Below are 20209 nucleotides of genomic sequence, written 5' to 3'. Positions count from 1 at the left end.
AATGTTTTTGTTTTATCATTCATATTCTCTGAAAAATGGCCAAGAAATCATAAATTCTGCCAGGGTATGTAAACTTATGAGCACAACTGTAACTGTTTGCGATCACTGTCTGAAATTGAAAGTGATTTTATATGCAATATTTATTTTTATTTTTTTTAACAGATTTATACTTGCAGTATCTCACAAGTGAGTACACCCCTCACATTCTTGTAAATATTTTATTCAATCTTTTCATGTGACAACACTGAAGAAATGACACTTTTCCACAATGTAAAGTAGTGAGTGTACAGCTTGTATAACAGTGTAAATTTGTTGTCCCCTTAAAATAACTCAACACACAGCCACTAATGTCTAAACAGCTGTACACTCACTACTTTTTTTTTTTTTTTAAAAAAACAAAGGTGCTTTATTGTCACAAAAAGGATAAATTACAGTATACCAATTGTCACAGAACAGAACACTACATGTGAGGTAGACATATTTGCTTACAGGAATCAACATTCACTACTTTACATTGTAGCAAAGTGTCATTTCTTCAGTGTTGTCACATGAAAAGATATAATTAAATATTTACAAAAATGTGAGGGGTGTACTCACTTTTGTGAGATACTGTACCTGCTTTGTGCAAAGGAATTCTTTTCTCAGGACCCCTGCCGGCGTTCATGGCTCCTTTTTGCTCCTACGAGTGCCCCTATAGGAAGCCATTTTCCATGAGGACACTCGTGCGGGCTTGCTCCCAAGCCTCGCTGTCTGTGTCTATAGACACAGACAGCTGGAGTCGGCCCTGCCCCCCGCTCTTTCGTCACAGGCTTTGATTGGCAGGAGCTAAAAGCTATACGTTGCCACTGCCTCAGCAAAGCCTGTGATACAAGGAAGTGAGAGAAGAGATGAGTTGCAGACGGGCACAGTACAGGGTTGAATGAGGGCTCAGGTAAGTAAAAGGAGGGGGGTGATACTGATGCCTAAACGTTTTTTACCCTAAAGCAAGGAATGTATTAAGGTAAAATATGTTTAGGTTTTTTAACCACTTGAAGCAGTGTTCTTTATTTACTCCTCTTAGCCTGGGTCAATTTATATATTTTGTGTCAGCATTTTTTTTTTTGTGTTTTTCTTTATTTTTAGGGATTGTTGCTAGTAACACAAGGGATAACAATACAGGGGCAACATACCCCCATTTAAACTTCAGTGTCCCTGTTACCATTCTTCAAGCAGCACTAGACAGATATGTGCAATTTGGGGATTTGCGGAGCTTCGGAGAGCTTAATAAGGCTGGTCTTGCAGTGCGAGATGTGTGGCGACTACAGAGGTCTCCTGAAAATGTTTTAAAGAGCAAGTTATGATTCCTTTGTAAGTACATTTGGACTGCATACATGTAATTAATACCTTACTTTCACACGATCCGTGCCACAAAGGGGTTGTGCAGAAAAAGGACATTGTATTCTGACAGTGGCACATGCTGCTGCAGCTGCTGATCAAGGCAAATTTTCCAACATGTTCCTTCAACGGAAGTCAATGAAATGATGGACTTCTACTGAGCAGGGTTGGCCACACACTGATCAAAATTCAGCTGCCAGTCCCTGCACAAAAGTGATTTGGCCTGCTTTAGGCAAGTCGATGTGAGAAGGTCTGATTATAAGCTAAACGCTTTACATGTAAACCAAGCTCATGGCAAAAAAAAAAAAAATTACACATTTGAACAATCATTAATTGTCACGAGGGAGGGTATACTTGATCATTTTCTATACTTATAATTGCACAAAACTGGGGAAGAAGGAACTACATTAGACTACTCATGGTTGTGATTTAAAAAGAGGGAAAAATACTTATAATACCTGTGATGTGACTGATTACGTTCTTTATTGAAAGATTGTTCATAAGTACAGGACAATAAATTTGTGGTATAGGTATCAGGTGTGTACAGTATATTATGGATAACAAATGCACCGAGGCCTTCTAATTTTTAAGCAAAATGATGGATAAACAACGGATACATTTATGCACATAATCCTGCTTGATTCGCTTCAGTAATCTCATTTATTACGCTCTACTAACAGTATTAGCTCTTTATCCCTATTTTAGTCAGGTGGAATGGCATCTAGTTCATCACAGGTGGAGGCCTCATTTAACCAAGTATCCCAGATCTTATTATACTTTGTGGGGCAGCCTCTGTGAGCATAGATTTCTTTTTTATATGGTAGAACAGCATTAATTGATGCAACCCATTCCCTGATATTGGGCGGCGTTGCTCTAAGCCATTTCCTTGCAATGAGCATTCTGGCAATAAACGGTGTTTCCTGTAGAAATATGTGATGGAATTTATCTGATTCGGGATTTGGGAACACCCTCAATAAACATTGTTTCGGGCATAGTGTTAGAGGAGAGCCCATCTTGTCATGAATAAAATTTAACTATTTGGGACCAATAATCCTGTATCACTGGACATAGCCAAAGGAGATGAAAAAAATGTTCCCTGAGATCTTGCACATCTAGGGCAAAGTGGGCTATAGTCACCTCTAAATCTGGCCAACCGTAGGGGGGTCAGGTAGGATCTGTGTAAAATAAACAGTTGTGTGAGACGGTCTGATGACTTATGAGAGACTTTTTTGCAGGCGTCTAGGACTTCCTCCCATTCCTCCTCCTCCATCTCACCCACGTCCCCCACCCAGCGATCTTTTAATATATAGGCAATTGCTACCGCAGTAGGGCGTAGTAGGCAAGAGTAGAATATGGAGATTTAGCTTTTGGTGAAATAGAAATAGTCCAAAATAACATGTTTTATTTGGTTTAAAAATAACAAACAAGACTTTAGTATCTCTTTTAAAAGTCTTCATCTTTCCCATACAAGTTGGGGAGCTATGTGTAAATCACTTAACAGCCTCCATTTTTAAAGCCTAACTCCATGTTTGATGTCCCTTTTCAATAGTTTGTTTGGACCAAGCTGGCCCAAACAAGCTATTTACTGAACTGGTGTTCTCGCTGTTCACACTGTCTTAACTGTATGTAGCCTCAGCCACCTACAGTATACAGCACTGTGTTCTGGCAGTGGAACGAGAACTTCAAGTCCCTCTGCTGGAAAAAAAAAAAATTGAGTCAGGCTGAGCACGGCTCAGCCATTCACAGGAACCTGTGTAATCTGTGAATGATTACAGTGCTTCCCCTGATTGGCTAAGGCAGGCAGATGACATCACAAACTCCGCCTGGACTAGTCAGAGCAAGCTTTGTATTTATTCATGGCATACAAAGCTTTCCGTGAATGACTGAGCAGCACTTAGTCTGACTCAATTTTGTTCCGAGAGCAGGAGAGAAAGTTCTCATCGCACTGCCAGAACACAGTGCTATATACTGTATGTAGCAGAGGCTACATACATTACATAAAGGTAATACAGTGTGCCCAGCAAACCTACCTTTTTAGTGCTGTAAACCGTTTGTTTGGGCCAACTTGGCTCAAACTATTTAAAGTGGTCGTAATCCTCAGATATTAATTATGAACAAAGCATATCTATCTCTATAGGGCATACTTGTCTCAATTAAGAGCACTAAGTGTCATTGTTGTCTGCTGCCTCGTTCCTCTGCTATCAGCATGAATCCCTTCTGACAAGTTTTTCTGACCCCAAAAGAAAAAAGGTGACTGGGGAGGGACCTCTAGCTGATTGACAGCCTCAGCTCTGTTCCTGTGAGCTGTGAAGAATGTGTGTGACCTTTTTCTTTCAATCAGCTCTCAGAGCTCTCCTCACTGAGCTCTGCAGAGTGTAGCTTCAGCCCTCCGCCCTCTTTTTTCCAACAGCTCAGACAAGCTTTATAAATTCTGGACTTTGAATGGCTGTAGAGAAAAGAATACCGCAGATAAACAGGTACAACTTATGTAGGAAGATTTGTTTCAAATCTGTGCATCACCTGAGGCCACTCGCTTCAATGGGTATATGTATATGTAAGGATATACAACCACTCCGTTACTGGACACTTTCACCCTGCCCAGGCCAATTTTCAGCTTTCAGCGCTGTCACACTTTGAATGACAATTGTGCGGTCATGTAACACTGTACCCAAATTACATTTTTATAAATTTTTTTTCACATAAAGAGTTTTCTTTGTGTTATTTTTATTCATCGCTTTTTATTTTTATTTTTTATTTTTTTATTATTTTTTTTGCAAAACAAACAAAAAAAGACTGAAAATTTTGAAAAACAAACATGTTATTTTTTCGTTTTGTTATAAAATATTGCCATTAATCTTCAGAAATTTAAGCCAACATGTATACTGCTAAATTTCTTTGGTGAAAATAAGCCACATCAGTGTATATTATTTAAGCTTTAGGAAAGGAATAGAGTTTACAGACTATATATACAGTATATCTGAAAATCAGTCCTGATGTACTGACTGCCTGTCCCATTTCTTAAGGCACAAAAATGCCAGGACAGTACAAATACTCCCCCATATTACCCCTTTTGGAAAGAAGGCAGTCCAAGGTATTTAGTAAGAGGCAGAGCGAGTTTTTTGAAGTTGCAATTTTTTTATCACAATTTAAAAAAAAAAAAAAACAGAAATACAAAAAAAACAAAAATAGATTTTTTCAAAAAATGTTTTACATACTCTTAACAGTACAGTGCAGCGTCATCATATGACGCCACTGGTTTGGCGGTGATCAGCGACACTGACGACGTTTTTTTTTCAGTAATTAAAAAAAAAAAAAAATGATTACATAAAGTGACCAGAGCAATACAATGTTACCTTAGTAACACTACTTCTCTGGGGAGGTAATCAGGATATTTTTTTTTTTTTTTTACACACTATGGTTGCTTCTAACTGTGCATTTTACAGTTATAAGCAGCCATGTTTTCTGAATGAAAACTACTCATTCAGTATTTACTATTGTGATTGGCCACAGTTAATCATGTGGTACAGATGGGCTGTGATTGGTCACAGTCATCACATGGTACAATCACAGAGCTCATCACAATAATACACAATGAAAGGCACGAATCAAAGCCTTTCATTGTGTACAACTCTCATGTGATCTGCTGTGTTTGGCCACAACAGTCTCATGATACGGCGGCGGGCTGGTGCAGTGATCTGTGTCCGATGGACCCGACATGTGACAGATCGTGCCGGAGCGCAGCCTGATCTTGGGAGGATTTCACATGATGTCCTCCCAGAACAATGCTCCCGCTTGACCTATTGTAAAATGACTAGCCCTAAGGTGTTAAAGGGATATTAAATATGGAGTTAGGGGGTTACATATGTTTATATTTAAGCCTTAGCTTGAAATACAATTTTCCTTTTTGATTTCACAACCTAGCCAAGCCTGGAGGGACAAAAAGACATTACTTCTTCTTGCAGGTTATCCATATATGAGGTCTATTTATTTCTATATGATCAGAAATTCTAACACACCTACACAACGTCGTGTCTAATTTTGTTTCTCTGCACAATAAGGGTTAGATGAAGCTTTTAAATGCTGAGCAATTATTTGTTACAGACTGCCCAAGGTTTCACTTGACTGTAACTTGCTTCTAAACGCCAAAGAACCAAAGAGGTGGTCTGTATAATGCTTTGCCTCTGACTGCTAAAAATAATGGGAAGCATTAGGAGTCTGATTGCTGACAAATGTTCTTATCTGGAAATGTTTACAGAAAATCAGAGCACCGCTGGAAATATTAAAATGCCACCCATTCGACATTGTTTAGCAATTATTTATTTGAACAATGTGTAATGTGTGAAACCCCACTGATCATGCCGGAGCAGTAGTTGGTTCCTCTATGGTAATTGAACAATGTACTAAATTACCTTTTCCTCTTCTAGGGTATAAATTATTCTTATCTATATAAGATAAATAAGGTGAAAATTAGAGTGGGGTCTCTGACAAATCGATTATCAGAATTTGTATGTAAAAGTTGTTTTTTTATATAATCACTCGTGTTATGCTGATAGGTTATAGCACTTCTGCATTGCAACAAAGGGGTCCTCGGTTCGAATCCTGGTGAAGACACTATCTCCATGGAGTTTCTATGTTCCCTGGTTGTGTGAGAACTTTAGATCAGGGGTCTCCAATCTTTCTAAACGAAGGGGCCAGTTTACTGGCCTTCAGACATTACAGGGGCGGACTGTGGCCATTGGGAGTAGAAAATGCCCCAGAGTCAAATGTATAAGTCAAGTAATATAGCTAAGCATGTAAATAATGCCTCTGGTTTGGTGATCAGTGGGAGTAAAAAAAAAAAAAACATAGCATCTGTGGACAGTAGGAGGAGAAATCGTGTCTCATAATTGATATTGGTGAGAGAAATGGTACTATCATTGGTATTGGTAGGAGGAATCGTGCCCCATTCTTGGTATTGGTGGGAGGAATGGTGCCTCAATGTTGGTGTCAGTGGAAGGAATGGTGCCTCAATGTTGGTGTCAGTGGGATGAATACTGGTAAGAGGAATAGTCCTACAAGGGCCGCATAAAGGCAAGCAAAGGGCTGCAGTTTGGAGACCACTGCTCTAGATTGTAAGCTCCTTCAAGGCAGGGACTGAATGTACAATATGCAAATCACTGAATAATTGGATGTTATAAAAATGTTGCTACTAATAATAAATAATATAACTTGCAGTAGGTGAGTCATGTACTGAATATTTGGCTAATAAAAACGGACTTGCTGTTTACAGTAGGGAAAATAATTATTTTATCTACTGCAGATTTTGTAAGTTTGCCCACTTGCAAAGAAAGAAATGAGTCTATAATTGTTATCATAGATGTATTTTTTTTTTTTTCCACTTCAGAAACCAATAAGCAGAGGGCAAAATCAGCTCGATGTTCATTGACTGTCGCCTTCTCCGGTTTACATCATAGTGGATCATGCATTACCTCTATACCTTTTGTATCGTCCCTCTGAATACTTTAATGTATCACTTTAGCAGCAAGTCCTCCCTTATTCCCAACACCTAGGCTCAATCTGTAGTAACGCTAAAGCCCAGTGGTAAGTGGGACTTTATCATTTTCTGGGCCAGGTTGGAGGGGAGAGGGACTCGGTTACCTATATAATTGTGTTAAGCCCCTCTCTTGGTCTAATCCTACGCCTTGCCTATTAGGGACCTCCTGCTTTCTCTAGCCATGGCTTCCACATGCTTTCAAATTCCTGAAGGTTGCCTCTCTTTATGTACTCCACTCTTTCCCTACTCAGAGTATCATTAATAGTAGAGATCCAGTCTTTCACCGAGGGGGGGTCTTTTGATTGCCATCTTAGTGTTACCATCTTCCTAGCCTGAAACAAGGGTCGCGTGATGGCCAGTGTGGTGCTCAGTCTCTCCCCCAGAGCTCTTCTATACCCCAGGATACAGGTTATGGCCTCTTTTACTACTATAGCGCCAAAGATACTTCCCAAGTTTCCGGTCACTTCTTCCCAGTATCTAAATAATTTGGGACACCTCCACAGCATGTGGATGAGGTCTCCCGACCTCTGACATCTGGGGCAGTTGTCATTAGGCCTTCTCCCAAATTTAAAAAGTCTCTTAGGTGTATAGTAGGCTCTATTCAACAAGAGTAGATGAGAGAGCCGCTGTGAAGGGGACACCGAGACCTGTACACTCAATTCCAAGGTTTTCGCCCATTGTTCTTGGGTCATTCCCCCTATATCCTCTTCCCATTTGGCTTTTAGTCTGTAGAGTATCCCCCTGCTGTTGTCTGGTTTACTTAATTGGTCATAAATTCTTGAGATTAGACCTCTAGTAGGATTTACCTGCATCATAGATGTATTTTAAATGATAGCCAGTCTCCAGACCTTAATACTTTAGAAAATTTATGGAGGGAGCTGAAACTTCGAGTTTCCAAGCGACAGCCAAGAAACCTTAAGGAGTTACAGAAGATCTGTAAAGAAGAGTGGCCCAAAATCCCTCCTGAGATGTGTGCTAACCTGGTAACCAACAACAAGAAATGTCTTACCTCTGTGCTTGCCAACAAGAGTTTCTCCACCAAGTACTAAGCCGTGTTTAGCTTGTTGATCAAATACTTATAAATTGAGTTGCAGTTCAGTGAGTAAAATAACATTTGTATCATGTGGGGGTTTTTTTCTGGATTTTTGGTTGATATTCTCTCTATCATTTTAAATACACCTATGATAAGTTATAGACCCTTAATTTCTTTGTAAGTGGGCAAACTTACAAAATCTGCAGGGAATCAAATAATTATTTTCCCACTAGAGTTGTATTTGTATTCCAGGTGAATAGCAAAATATATGAAGTATATGGGAGCTGTTTTACCTGCCAAAGGATTTGTGATTCTGTGCAGCCAGTCTTGAGATTTACACCTTGATAAAGTTCAAGCAAAGATAGATGAAAAATGTTGGTGTTTACTGACTGCCTGCACTTGATGCTGATATCCAGGCAGAGATTGGCTCTAGAAACAGCGCTTTAATATATCAGTCTGTTCCCACAGTGCAAAGATATTTTTTGGCCGAGGTTTTAAATTTAAGATATTTTGTATGTTGTCATTCAATAAAGTGTAAAGTGCTTTTATACTATTTCAAGTTCTTTGTTTTTAATGTGCTGCTTGGTTTGGTACTTTATATCCAGCTTACAGGATTTTTGTGTGGAAATGTTTTATGTATTTGGTAAAGTGTGTAAATCTCTGTCAACAAAACAGCACAGCAACGTGGATGACTTTTTTTTTTTTTAAGAAGGTTCAATACTTCTCTGCCCCCAGCCTGTGACAGGGCAGTAAAGAAGTGTCAGCATTAGACTGATGAAGCAATCTCTCTGCTCCTTTTTCTTCTTTCAGTTCCTTGTCTGCACATGTGCATGCAACAGTCAGATTGGTTCAAAGTACTGACCCTCCATCTTTGAGTCTGCTGTTCAAGGGGTAACAATGGCTAAAAGCTTAAAGCAAAATAGTTACAAAATGTGTTTTTGCAGAACAGTATTTATTTTTTGAAGCGATTGTAAAATATCTTTTTTTTTTTTTTTCATACTTACCTGCTCTGTGCAGTGGATTTGCACAGGGCAGCCCAGATCCTCCTTCACAGGTCCCTCTTCGGCTCTCCTGGCCCCTCCCTCCTGTTGAGTGCCCCCACAGCAAGCAGCTTCCTATGGGGGCACCCGAGCCGAGTCACAACTCCCTGTATCCATTCAGACATGGGACCCCAGCTGACCATACCCCTTTCTCTCCTCATTGCTTTTCTGAATTTGACAGCAGCGGGTGCCAATGGCACCGCTCTGCTGTGTCAGCCAATGAGGAGGGGAGTACTGGGCAAATGAGACACTCCTGCAACATTGCTGGATAGAGATGGGCTAAAAAACCTTCTGCCTTTACAACCACTTTAGGCTGAACTCTAAGCAAATGCATACTAATTCCGGTTTCAGTATCTCAAAGTATAGAAGCTACTGGAAAAACATGACAGATGGGCATCAGGAGTAGAGGTCGGCATGATAGCCCCTTCTGTCAGCGGAGGTTTCTTTTTCAATTTTGGTATGGCTATTCTATAAAGATTCCATTCATTAACCACTTGACCCCCGGAAGATTTACCCCCTTAATGTTCAGGCCATTTTTTGCAGTACGCCCCTAGGTTACTTTAACTTGCACGGTCAGGCAACGCTGTACCCAAATAAGAAAAAAAAAAACAGAGTTTTCTTTTGGTGGCATTAGATCACCTCTGCGTTTTTTTTATTTTTTGTGCCATAAACAAAAAAAGACCAACTTTGAATTGATTGGTTTGCGCAAAAGTTATAGCGTCTACAAACTATAGGATATATACTGAAAATTACATATTTTTCATACTAGTAATGGCAGCGATCAGTGACTTATAGTGGGATTGCGATATTGCGGCAGGCCTTCTGACACTTTGTGGGAACCAGTGATATTAACTGCTTCCCGACCGCCTCCTGTAGATATACGTCGGCAGAATGGCACGGCTGCGCAAAGTAACGTACCCGTACGTTACTCTGAATTTGCCGCTGCGTGCGCACCTGCCGCGATCTCCGTGAGTCGGGTCACGGGTCCCGCGGACTCGATAGCCGCGGGAATACCCGCGATCGCCTCACGGAGAAGACGAACGGGGCGATGCCGTTTGTAAACAGCATCTCCCCGTTCTGCCTTGTGACAGTGTCACTGTTCTCTGCTCCCTGTCATCGGGAGCAGAGATTAATGACGTGTCCCACACGGCCCCTCCCCCCCACAGTTAGAACCACTCCCCTAGGACATACTTAACCCCTCCCCGCCCCCTAGTGGTTAACCCCTTCACTGCCAGTGTCATTTACACAGGAATCAGTGCATTTTTATAGCACTGATTGCTGTATAAATGACAATGGTCCCAAAAATGTGTAAAAAATGTCCGATGTGTCCGCCATAATGTCGCAGTCAGAATAAAAATCGCTGATCGCCACCATTACTAGTAAAAAAAAAAAAAAAAATTATTAATAAAAATGCCATAAAACTATCCCCTATTTTGTAAACGCTATAACTTTTGCGCAAACCAGTCAATAAATGCTTATTGCGATTTTTACCAAAAATATGTAGAAGAATACGTATCGGCCTAAACTGAGGAAAAAAAATGTTTTTTTTTATATATTTTTTGGGGATATTTATTATAGCAAAAAGTAAAAAATAATGCTTTTTTTCCCAATTGTCGCTCTTATTTTGTTTATAGCACAAAAAATAAAAATCACAGAGGTGGTCAAATACCACCAAAAGAAAGCTCTATTTGTGGGGAAGAAAGGACGTCAATTTTGTTTCGGAGCCATGTCGCATTACCGTGCAAAAAAAGTGCTCTGGTCAGGAAGGGGGGTAAATCCTTCTGGGGCTGAAGTGGTTAATACAATGATCAGTGCTAAAAAATATGCACTGTCTCTTTACTGACACTGGCTGGGAAGGGGTTAACATATAGTGTGATCAAAGGGTTAAATGTGTGCCTAGCCTGTGTTTTTGTGTACTTTGTGTGGTGCTTTTACTGAAGGAAGTGATGGATTTTATGTCCTGCTTTTCAGGGAATGAAAATCCATCACTTTCCACCTGTCAGGGCGGAGTTCTGCCTTATTTAAGAAGGCAGCGCCTCTCCTAGATGTTCAGCGGGTGTCGGCGGACATCCATTGGCCAGCATCCGCTGATCAGCTTCCGCTGTGACTATCAGGAAGTGCAGAATCACCATTTATGGAAGACAGAGTATACATATGTCTCTTTTCTTCCTCCTCTTTCCTTTATTATTATTATTATTATTATTATACAGGATTTATATAGCGCCGACAGTTTACTCAGCGCTTTACAACATTAGGGCAGACAGTACAAGTACAATACAATTCAATACAGGAGGAATCAGAGGGCCCTGCTCGTTAGAGCTTACAATCTAGGAGGGAGGGTCCAGTTATACAAAAGGGTAATAGCTGTGGGGGATGAGCTAATGGAGAAAATAGTGCAGTTGTTAGATGGAGGCAGGATAGGCTTCTCTGAAGAGGAAAGTTTTCAGGGATCGCCTAAAAGTGGATAAATTTGGAGACAGTCTGACAGATTGGGGTAGGGAATTCCAGAGGATGGGCGAGGCTCGGGAGAAGTCCTGGAGGCGGATATGGGAGGAGGTGATGAGGGAGCTAGAGAGCAGGAGCTCTTGGGAGGAACGGAGATGGCGATTAGGTTGGTATTTTGAGACTAGGCTAGTGATGTAGCTGGGGGCAGAGTTATGGATGGCTTTGTAACTTATTGTTAGTATTTTGAATTTAATTCGTTGGGCAAGTGGCAGCCAATGGAGGGATTGGCAGAGAGGGGTAGCAAACACACTGAGTGGTTTGTAAGGTGGATGAGTCTATAAGATTACCTTTCCCTACCTCATGGTAAAGCACACACAGAAAATGTAAATGCATTTACAAAGAAGCCAATGGTTTGATATTAATGTATTTTTCCTAAACATCCTCTTGATTTCTGAGCAGCCTGTGACCATACAGATCCAAGTGCGCAGGGCCCTAAAACACCAGTACAACTCGATCCATTATTCAACCGGTTCAGCTGCATCCTGCCATGGATTTTGATGATTCACCTGTTCCTCCTGGATGCACTAAAATGCCTGCAGGGATGCACAGAAGCTGGATGGCCCTGTGTGCAAAAGGCCTGATAGTTCTGTTTCCTCCTAATTCTCTTCTCTCTTACTCTTCCCCTTCTTCCTTTTTTTTTTTTTTTTTTTTTTTTTTTTTTTAAGCCATCCCTTATTTAAAAAAAAAAAATACAGCTGTCACCAAATGAAGAGGTGGAACACAAGACAAGACTGCAAGGAGCTACACTGTTCTGTGTAATGATGGCTCTGCCAGTTTTGCAAACATAGGAGACTAATAACATAGTAAGTGTGTGGTGTAAAAAGCCTAGGATCTCTGAGGCGTGAAGTTAGAAGCCAAGAGATCGCAGAGAATCCCATCTGTATCTAGCATAGCAGCTAGGAGACTCCATGGAAAAGCCACAAGACACAGATTGTTCGCAATAAAATAAATCTGCTACTTTAAAATATAGCTAAAGCCAATGTGTGTGAGTTGTGTGGTGTTTTCTTTCATTTTGAATAGAGGAGGCGGTGATTTAAGCTTTTTGCAGACAACAAAAAAAAACAACACTGTCTTTTATTTCATATTCCAGGGACACAAGGAAATTAGCAGACATCTCTCTTTAAGAAAAACTGTTGTTGGGTACATGCAATACACCAAACCGAATAAAGGGGACTTTAAAAATACCTCCAATAGTAACTTATACACACAGTTTTGGATAAAAACCACAAAGTGTTAACTTTTTTCAAAATGTACAATAAAAACTGTTCCAAAAGGACAATACAAGCATGTCTTGAATATTTTTCATTAGACATATAAGGGACCATACTAAACAATACAATGTAAATACCAAATGAGAACCAAAGTCTACAAGTTTCCTGGGAGATATCCGCTTCTTTAGGACTCAAAAGTCTATTGTAATCTGTAACTGCTTCCTGGCTGCGCTAAAGCCAAAAGACGGCTACAGCGCAAATACTCCAGTTCTGGGAGGGTGTCTATAAATGGCCTCCCGGGCACCCCCTGGGGCACACATCAGAAGCTCTCTCTAACTGCTGTGTCCTCAAGACACAACACATCACAGATCGGGACATGGGCTCTCTTATTGGCCCTCCTGATCATGTGATGGCTGTGTCTAATCACAGCCATCACACAATGTAAACAGAAGCACATGCTCCCTCTTCTCACACAGAGAGCTCAGTGAGGAGAGGGAGTGGATCACTGCAGCCTGTCAGGGATCTGTGTGTAGCTACTGATGATACTTTACTGTGCAGTTATACACAGATCCCCCACAATGCAACCATCTGTAAACTGTGCACCAAGCACCATCTTTCACAGTGTCCAAGTGTATCTCAACTTCTGCCAGTGTCCCATCAACATCTGTTATAGTGTCTGATTGCAAAATAAACATCTGTCGATGTCCCCAGTAGACTATCAACATCTGTTACAGTGGGGTAATTCACTAAAACTGAAGAATAAAACTGATGCAGCTGTGCATGGTAGCCAATCAGCTTCTAACTTCAGCTTTTTCAATTAAGCTTTGACAAACCTGGAAGCTGATTGGCTTTTATGCAGAGCTTCACCAGGTTTTGCACTCTCTAGCTTTAGTAAAACAAACCCAGTGTCCCAGGCCAGGTACTAGTAGTGGGGTGTCATGTCCGCCACAAAGAATTATGGCCAAAACCACATGTCATACGTGGGAGGAGTAGCTAAATGTGTTATGAGGTGTAGTTCTAAGTATGCCTATGCTGTGTGGTGTAAATATCTTTGTGTTAAATAAAAAAAAAAAAAAAGCATTTCCACATTCCCTAAAAGCTTGTGGCAAAAAAAATGGCATGTTGAAAAGACTCATCATGCCTCATAGAAAATACGTACTTTGGTGTGTTTGCTTTCCACTGTCTGGGTGCTCCAGGGCCTCCAATAATGTAAAAGGTAATCACGAACTTGTGTGAAGATGTGTAATTTATGCCCCTATAATGCCTAAAGGTGCTCCTCAGATATTGGGCCTCTCTATGTGGCTAGGCTGCGAAAAAGTCTCACACATGTGGTATCGCCATACTCAGGAGGAGTAGCAGAATGTATTTTGGGGTGTAGTTCTTAGTATGTCCCTGCTGTGTGTTGGAAATCTCTTATAAATTGACAACTTTGTGTAGAAAAAACATGTTTTTATTTTGTTTCCACATTTTCCAAAAACTTGTGGCTAAAAAATAACTCATTATGCCTCTTTAAAAAATACAAAAATACATTGGGGTGTTTGTTTTCCAAAATGTGGTCATTGTGTAGGTGATTCCATTGCAATAGTGCTCCAGGGCCTTCAAAAGTGTGATAGGTAGTCAGGAAATAAGATGTGTAATGTATGCGTAATTTATGCTCCTTTAAAGTCCAAAGGTGCTTCTTGGATTATGGGTCCCTCTATGTGGCTAGGCTGTGAAAAAATCTCAAACATGTTATTGGGAGGAGCAGCGGAATATATCTTGGGATGTAATTGCAAGTATGCGGCATTTATGCTGTGTGTGAGAAGTAGGTTGTTAAAATGACAATTTTGTGGGGAATAACTAAATGTATTTAATATTTTAATTTTCCAAAGAATTGTGGGAAAAAATTAGAACTTCAAAACATTCCCCATGCTTCTTACTAAATCCCTTAGGATGTCTACTTTCCAAAAATGGGTATTTTGAGGGATTTTTGTACTGTCCTGGCATTTTAGGGCTTCAGGAAATGAGATAGGGCGTCAGTATATCAGGATTGATCAATTTTCATATATATACCATAGATTGTAGACTCTCTAACTTTCACACAGACTAAACAATATACACTGATTTTGGTTATTTTTACCAAAGAAATGGGGCAAATTCAATTTTTGCCTAAATTTATAAAGAACGATTGATTTTTTGCAAAATGTTATACAAACGAAGAAAAATGCTTTTTTTTTTTTAAAAAAATGTTTTTTCCAGTTAAAAGCTAGTGGTGATTAAATACCACCAGAAGAAAACTCTATTTGTGTGGAAAAAAAGATAAAAATGTTATTTGGGTACAATGTTGCATGAATGAGTACAGTAATTGTCATTCAAAATGGAACAGCGCTGAAATCTGAAAATTATCCTTGGCAGGAAGGGGGTGAAAGTGCCCAGTATTGAAGTGGTTAAAATTTCTACAAAGAAATCATGGTATGAAGTAAGAAAATAATCTAAAAGCAGAAAATACTAATTAAACATAACTATATTATATGCAACCATGCAGCATAACCACACAGGAAAGGAGTGGGGGGGGATCCCAAACCCCATATCACCAGAGTCTCACAGGTTCACTTCATAAATGTCAAGCCAAGGAACAGCAATAAGAAAGAGCCAATCAGACAGGCCCACCTGGCCCATGGGTAGCCCACACGACACAAAGGCCGTCAAACCAAAAGGGAAGTTTTTAGCAGTTATTGTGAGGCTGGGTCCCTCAAAAAGCTGCCTATTGCCAGGTGTGGTGGGACCAGCATCATTTCTTTTGAGCGATACAATGCTGCCTTTTAACGCAACGCAGGTCAACATAGAGTTGTGTGAACAGGACACATAAAAAACAATTGTTTTTTATGTGTCTGTGCGTTGACCTGCATTTTACAAGTGTGCTAAAACGCAGATCAACAAGTCACCGTTCGTTAAACGTGCATGAAATGCATGGAAATGTAATTTTTACTGCATTTTATTGCAGGTCAGTGTGAATTCAGCCTCACTCACACAGGGTGTGGTGACAGATGTTTTACTGCATTGTAAAACATCTGTCCCCACAAGGACACATGGGAAACAATTGTTTCCTATGTATGCCATTTACACTGCAAAACAGCCTAGGCTGTGCTGCAGGATGCTGCGATAAAATGCAGATATGCCGCATTTAATTGCAGCGCACCGTGCCAAATCGCATGGTAATGTACAGCAGCGCATTGTGCTGCTGTTCATTGCTATGAATGAAGTGTATGTTGTGTACACTTAAAATAAAGCTTCTACAAAACAAAAAAAGCGAGCCCTTTGTTGCAGCCAGGAACAGACAGCTACCGTTAGGATAAGGGCTCCAGCAGTTCTTCGTTCCCATGTGTGTGCAGCCCGGTTCCTAACTGGCCACGAACCGCTACCGGCCCGTGGCCCGGGGGTTGGGTACCTACGTGTTAAACAATAAAGTGAAAAACACTAAAAAATAATTAATTGATTCCTTCCTCTGCGTGCTCTGTCCTTGGCCACTACGCTGGTCACATAGACAGGCACGTGGCTGAGAGGCTTGGTACTGGAGGGGGTTCCCTGATGGGGAACTGAGAGGCTAGTGCCCCATCGGGTCTGCTTTCCTTTTTATCTACAGAGCACAGCAGCGGACAGACCCATAGCCACTATTCAGTCAAATCCACCCACTGCGGTCCGCTGTCAGTCAAAAGCAAGGTGGACCTGAGGGGGAACTACTTTGTTATCCATCGGACTCCACCCACCCAACAAGCGCTGCAGCCATGGGAACTTCACCCCTGTGAGCTTGTAATTTCACTTATATGGGCATGGCTTAACCACTTCAGCCCCGGAAGTATTTGCCCCCTTAATGACCAGGCCATTTATTGCGATACGGCACTGCGTTGCAACTGACAATTGCGCGGTCGTGCGACGCTGTACCCAAACAAAATTTACGTCCTTTTTTTCCCACAAATAGAGTTTTCTTTTGGTGGTATTTGATCACCTCTGCGGTTTTATTTTTTGCGATATAAACACAAAAAGAAAAAAAAGCTCATTTTTTTACTTTTTGCTATAACAAATATCCCCCCAAAAATATAAAAAAATGAATTTCTTCCTCAGTTTAAGTCGATATATATTCTATAAATTTTTGAAAAAAAAATCGCAATAAGCATATATTGATTGGTTTGCGCAAAAGTTATAGCGTCTACAAAATAAGGGCTATATTTATGGCATTTTTATTATACTTTTTTTTTTTTTACTAGAAATGGTAGCGATCTGCGATTTTTACCAGGACTGCGACATTGCGGCGGACAGGTCGGACACCTTTGACACATTTTTGGGACCATTGACATATATATAGAGATCAGAGCTATAAAAATGCAGTGATTACTGTGTAAATGTCACTGGCAGGAAAAGGGTTAACATTAGGAGGCGATCAAGGGGTTAAATTTGTTACCTTGTGAGTGTTTCTAACTGTGGGGGGATGGAACTGACTAGAGGAGGAGCCAGATCATTGTTCCTAGCTAATAGGAACAGACGATCTGTCTCTCCTCTCCTGACAGAATGGGGATGTTTGTGTTTACACACACACACACACATCCCTGTTCTGGCTCTCGTGCCCGTGATCGTGCGCCTACTAGAGCTGTTTAAAGGGCCGACGTACAGCTACGGCGATTTTCGTAGGAGAGTCGGCCTGCCGCTGTAGAATGGCAGCGGCTTGTCGGCTAGTGGTTAAAGTAGAATTATATGCAAAACTTTTTTTCTTCATTTTGGATAGAATAAGGGAGGGTTAGAACCCCTGTATGGTTTATTTTTGCCATTTTGTCAAATTGGGGAGATTTTCCTTCACTTCCTGTCCAATAACCAAACAGGAAGTGAGAGGAAATACCTGCAAATGAAGGGAATCCCTAGGGGACCCCCAGGTCACCAGAACTAGTGTCTCCGTTGGAAAATGTTCCCTCTATTACTTTTCTAAGGACAACCCAAAATGTTCTCTTTCACTGTAATGGTAAACAGGATAAAAAGAGGGCGAAACTTCCTAAAAGGGGGAACAGACAGCAATAAAAACTCACAAGCATGGGCGTAGCATAAGGTGTTGCAGGGGTCACAATTGCAACCCCACCCCCCTAGCTCCAGGGGGCCCCTGCAGCCTCCCTGTCATATTAGCATATCCTCCACAAAATCCAGCTTCGATCTGCCCTAGGGCCCCACAGCCACGCTCCAGTACTAAGCTTCTACTTTGCCTTCCACAGTCCACACCCCTCTGTTCTCATTGGCTGGGGAGAAGCTGCGAGCCATTTCCTGAATGGAGAGGAGCACGAGGTGAGAACAGCCCAGAATGGGGAAGTGTCTGTGCTGTGTGCTGGCAACATGGAATGGTAACCAAGCTCATCAAAGCAAAAGGAGGAGAGTGTCGTCCTGTAGCCACAATGGGACAGATGTCACTGGTGAGGTATGACACTGTTCAGTGTCTCCTAGTCACCAGCTGGGATTCTCTGTACCCCCTCCCCACCCACTACTTACCCCACTTCCCTGACAACTGGGGAAAAGAGACACACCTCTGCGAGGTGACCTTCCCCCAACACTGACAGAGAAACTTTCAGAAATTGCTAAAATAAATCCCTTAACACCTCCTCGGGGGGGGCCCTGAAGGGCTGCAGGCTCCAGATTTTGTGTCACATGGCTTTGCCCTGCCAGATCTAAGTTCCCCCCCCCAAAGCCCCCTGACCACCCCTTCCAACTTGCATGCTATGCCGCTGCTTAGCTCCTTTCCTATTACAGCATTCTATGCTGTTCCTCCTCCGCAGGGCTAAAATCACATTCCTTTACAACACAGCCAGTTAGCCATGATCTGCACAGGGTGTATCTGCCTACTGCAACTACACTGCCGTTCTGACCAGAGAATTTCACAGGTCAGAAGGGCAACATAAAAGCCAAATACACTCTGTGAAGACTGACAGACTGTGTAAAGGAATGTGATTTCAGCTCTGTGTATTGCGGGGGGGGGGGGGGGGGGGGGAGCTGTTTACAGTGCTGGGATGGGAAAGGAGCTCTGCCAAGTGAATTGCCAGGGGTCCCTGTCCTCTGATTCTCCAGCGGTAATCCCTGTCCTCTGATGTAAAGGGGAACTCTGGGAACTCAAAACTCTTAAACCACTTTGAGTATCTTGGCGTACGGTGGATATATCTTCACGCATGTTGGAAGTAGTGGGGGGGCCCAGGTCAACTTTTGCATCGGGGCCCACAAGCTTCAAGCTACGCCTCTGATCACAAGCATTCTAATCCCTCTCCACTCTATCCAAAACTAAAAAAGTTTTGCCTTTAGTTATACTTTAATAGCAACAGGTTCGTAAAGTGGCGGAAGTAATTACTAACTGATTTTGTCACCTGTATTTGTAATGTCACCAAAGCTGGCACAAATACTTGCCTCAATTAGCCACAGATAGTTTTAAAGGGAACTGCCACGAGAAAACCGACGTAAATTAATTCCCCAGAATATGTGTTAAGATTTTAAAACCAGTTTCTGCATATATCAAATCTACCAGTAGATGGCACACCTGCTTCTCTTTTCAAGTCGCATTGTGCTGCTTGCTTTTAGTACATTAGATAGTGGCACACCAGAAAAAAAAAAAGGAATACATTGGTTGTGCGCAAAATGGTTTCATAGTAAAACGTACAGGAGACATACAAACACATAGTGTGTGTGTATATATATATATATATATATATATATATATATATATATATATGTTTGTGTGTGTGTATGTGCATATATATATATATATATATATATATATATATATATATATATAATTTTTTTTTTTTTTTTTTTCCAAGTGAGGTGATTATTATTCTAAAAAGGGTAACAGGATCCATCTGGGGAGATCACCCTGACAGTCGCCTTTCTCTGTGTTTTGCTGTGCACAATGGTTTTCATTTTTGATATGTCCCTATTATTAGGAACCCAGAGTAGGTAACAATGGCTGTCTCTCATCTAATCAAAGTGTGCATATATTATTGTTTTCAAGTGTGCAAGACAGAGAATATCTATTGAATTTCACTGCAAAGTGAAAATGTAATTCATGGAAATTGGTAAGGTGGTGCCTCATTGTCTTTCAAAGGGTTAAGATAATATCTAGTTTCTATGGCAACCCGAATGCAGAAGCTGTAGATACGGAATAAACTGTTGCTCAAGTGCAGTAAGGCTGCTGGTCTCCTGTCTGATTAGAAGTACAATAAATTGATTTGGTCGCAGTATTTATGCAGCTCTTGGTTTATAAATGCTGCCAAAAATCATAAGAGTTTGTTAAAAATTATTCCTGTGCTCTACTCAAATGCATGTTAGTCATTGAAAGCTGGCTTTACCTTTTAATCGCAAAAAAAAAAAATTCCCTTTTCTTTATGTTTAATCTGGTACAAATAGCCATTCAGGTTTGTGCTTTAGTTGTACTTAGCAGATTTTTGTATCAATACTAACCATATTTCCTGTCCTGGTGCCTGAAAGTGGCAGCAGCTCCTAACTGGGGCTAACT

The 20209-nt window shown here is 41.0% G+C and overlaps 1 protein-coding gene across 1 annotated transcript in view; it reads left to right on the top strand.

The window, feature by feature from the left end:
* Positions 1-8493, top strand: part of TYSND1 (trypsin like peroxisomal matrix peptidase 1) — a 41688-nt gene extending 33195 nt beyond the window's left edge. The window contains exon 4 of the mRNA XM_073596565.1: positions 1123-8493. Coding sequence (XP_073452666.1) covers positions 1123-1340 — 218 coding nt within the window. The 3' untranslated portion in view covers positions 1341-8493. The remainder of the gene's footprint in view (positions 1-1122) is intronic.
* Positions 8494-20209: the final 11716 nt, after the last annotated feature.

The sequence above is a fragment of the Aquarana catesbeiana genome, linkage group LG08 (genome assembly GCF_042186555.1).
Source record: "Aquarana catesbeiana isolate 2022-GZ linkage group LG08, ASM4218655v1, whole genome shotgun sequence".
NCBI lineage: Eukaryota > Metazoa > Chordata > Amphibia > Anura > Ranidae > Aquarana > Aquarana catesbeiana.
Note: the sequence above shows the minus strand (reverse complement) of the source record. Positions and strands in the feature narration are given on the sequence as shown.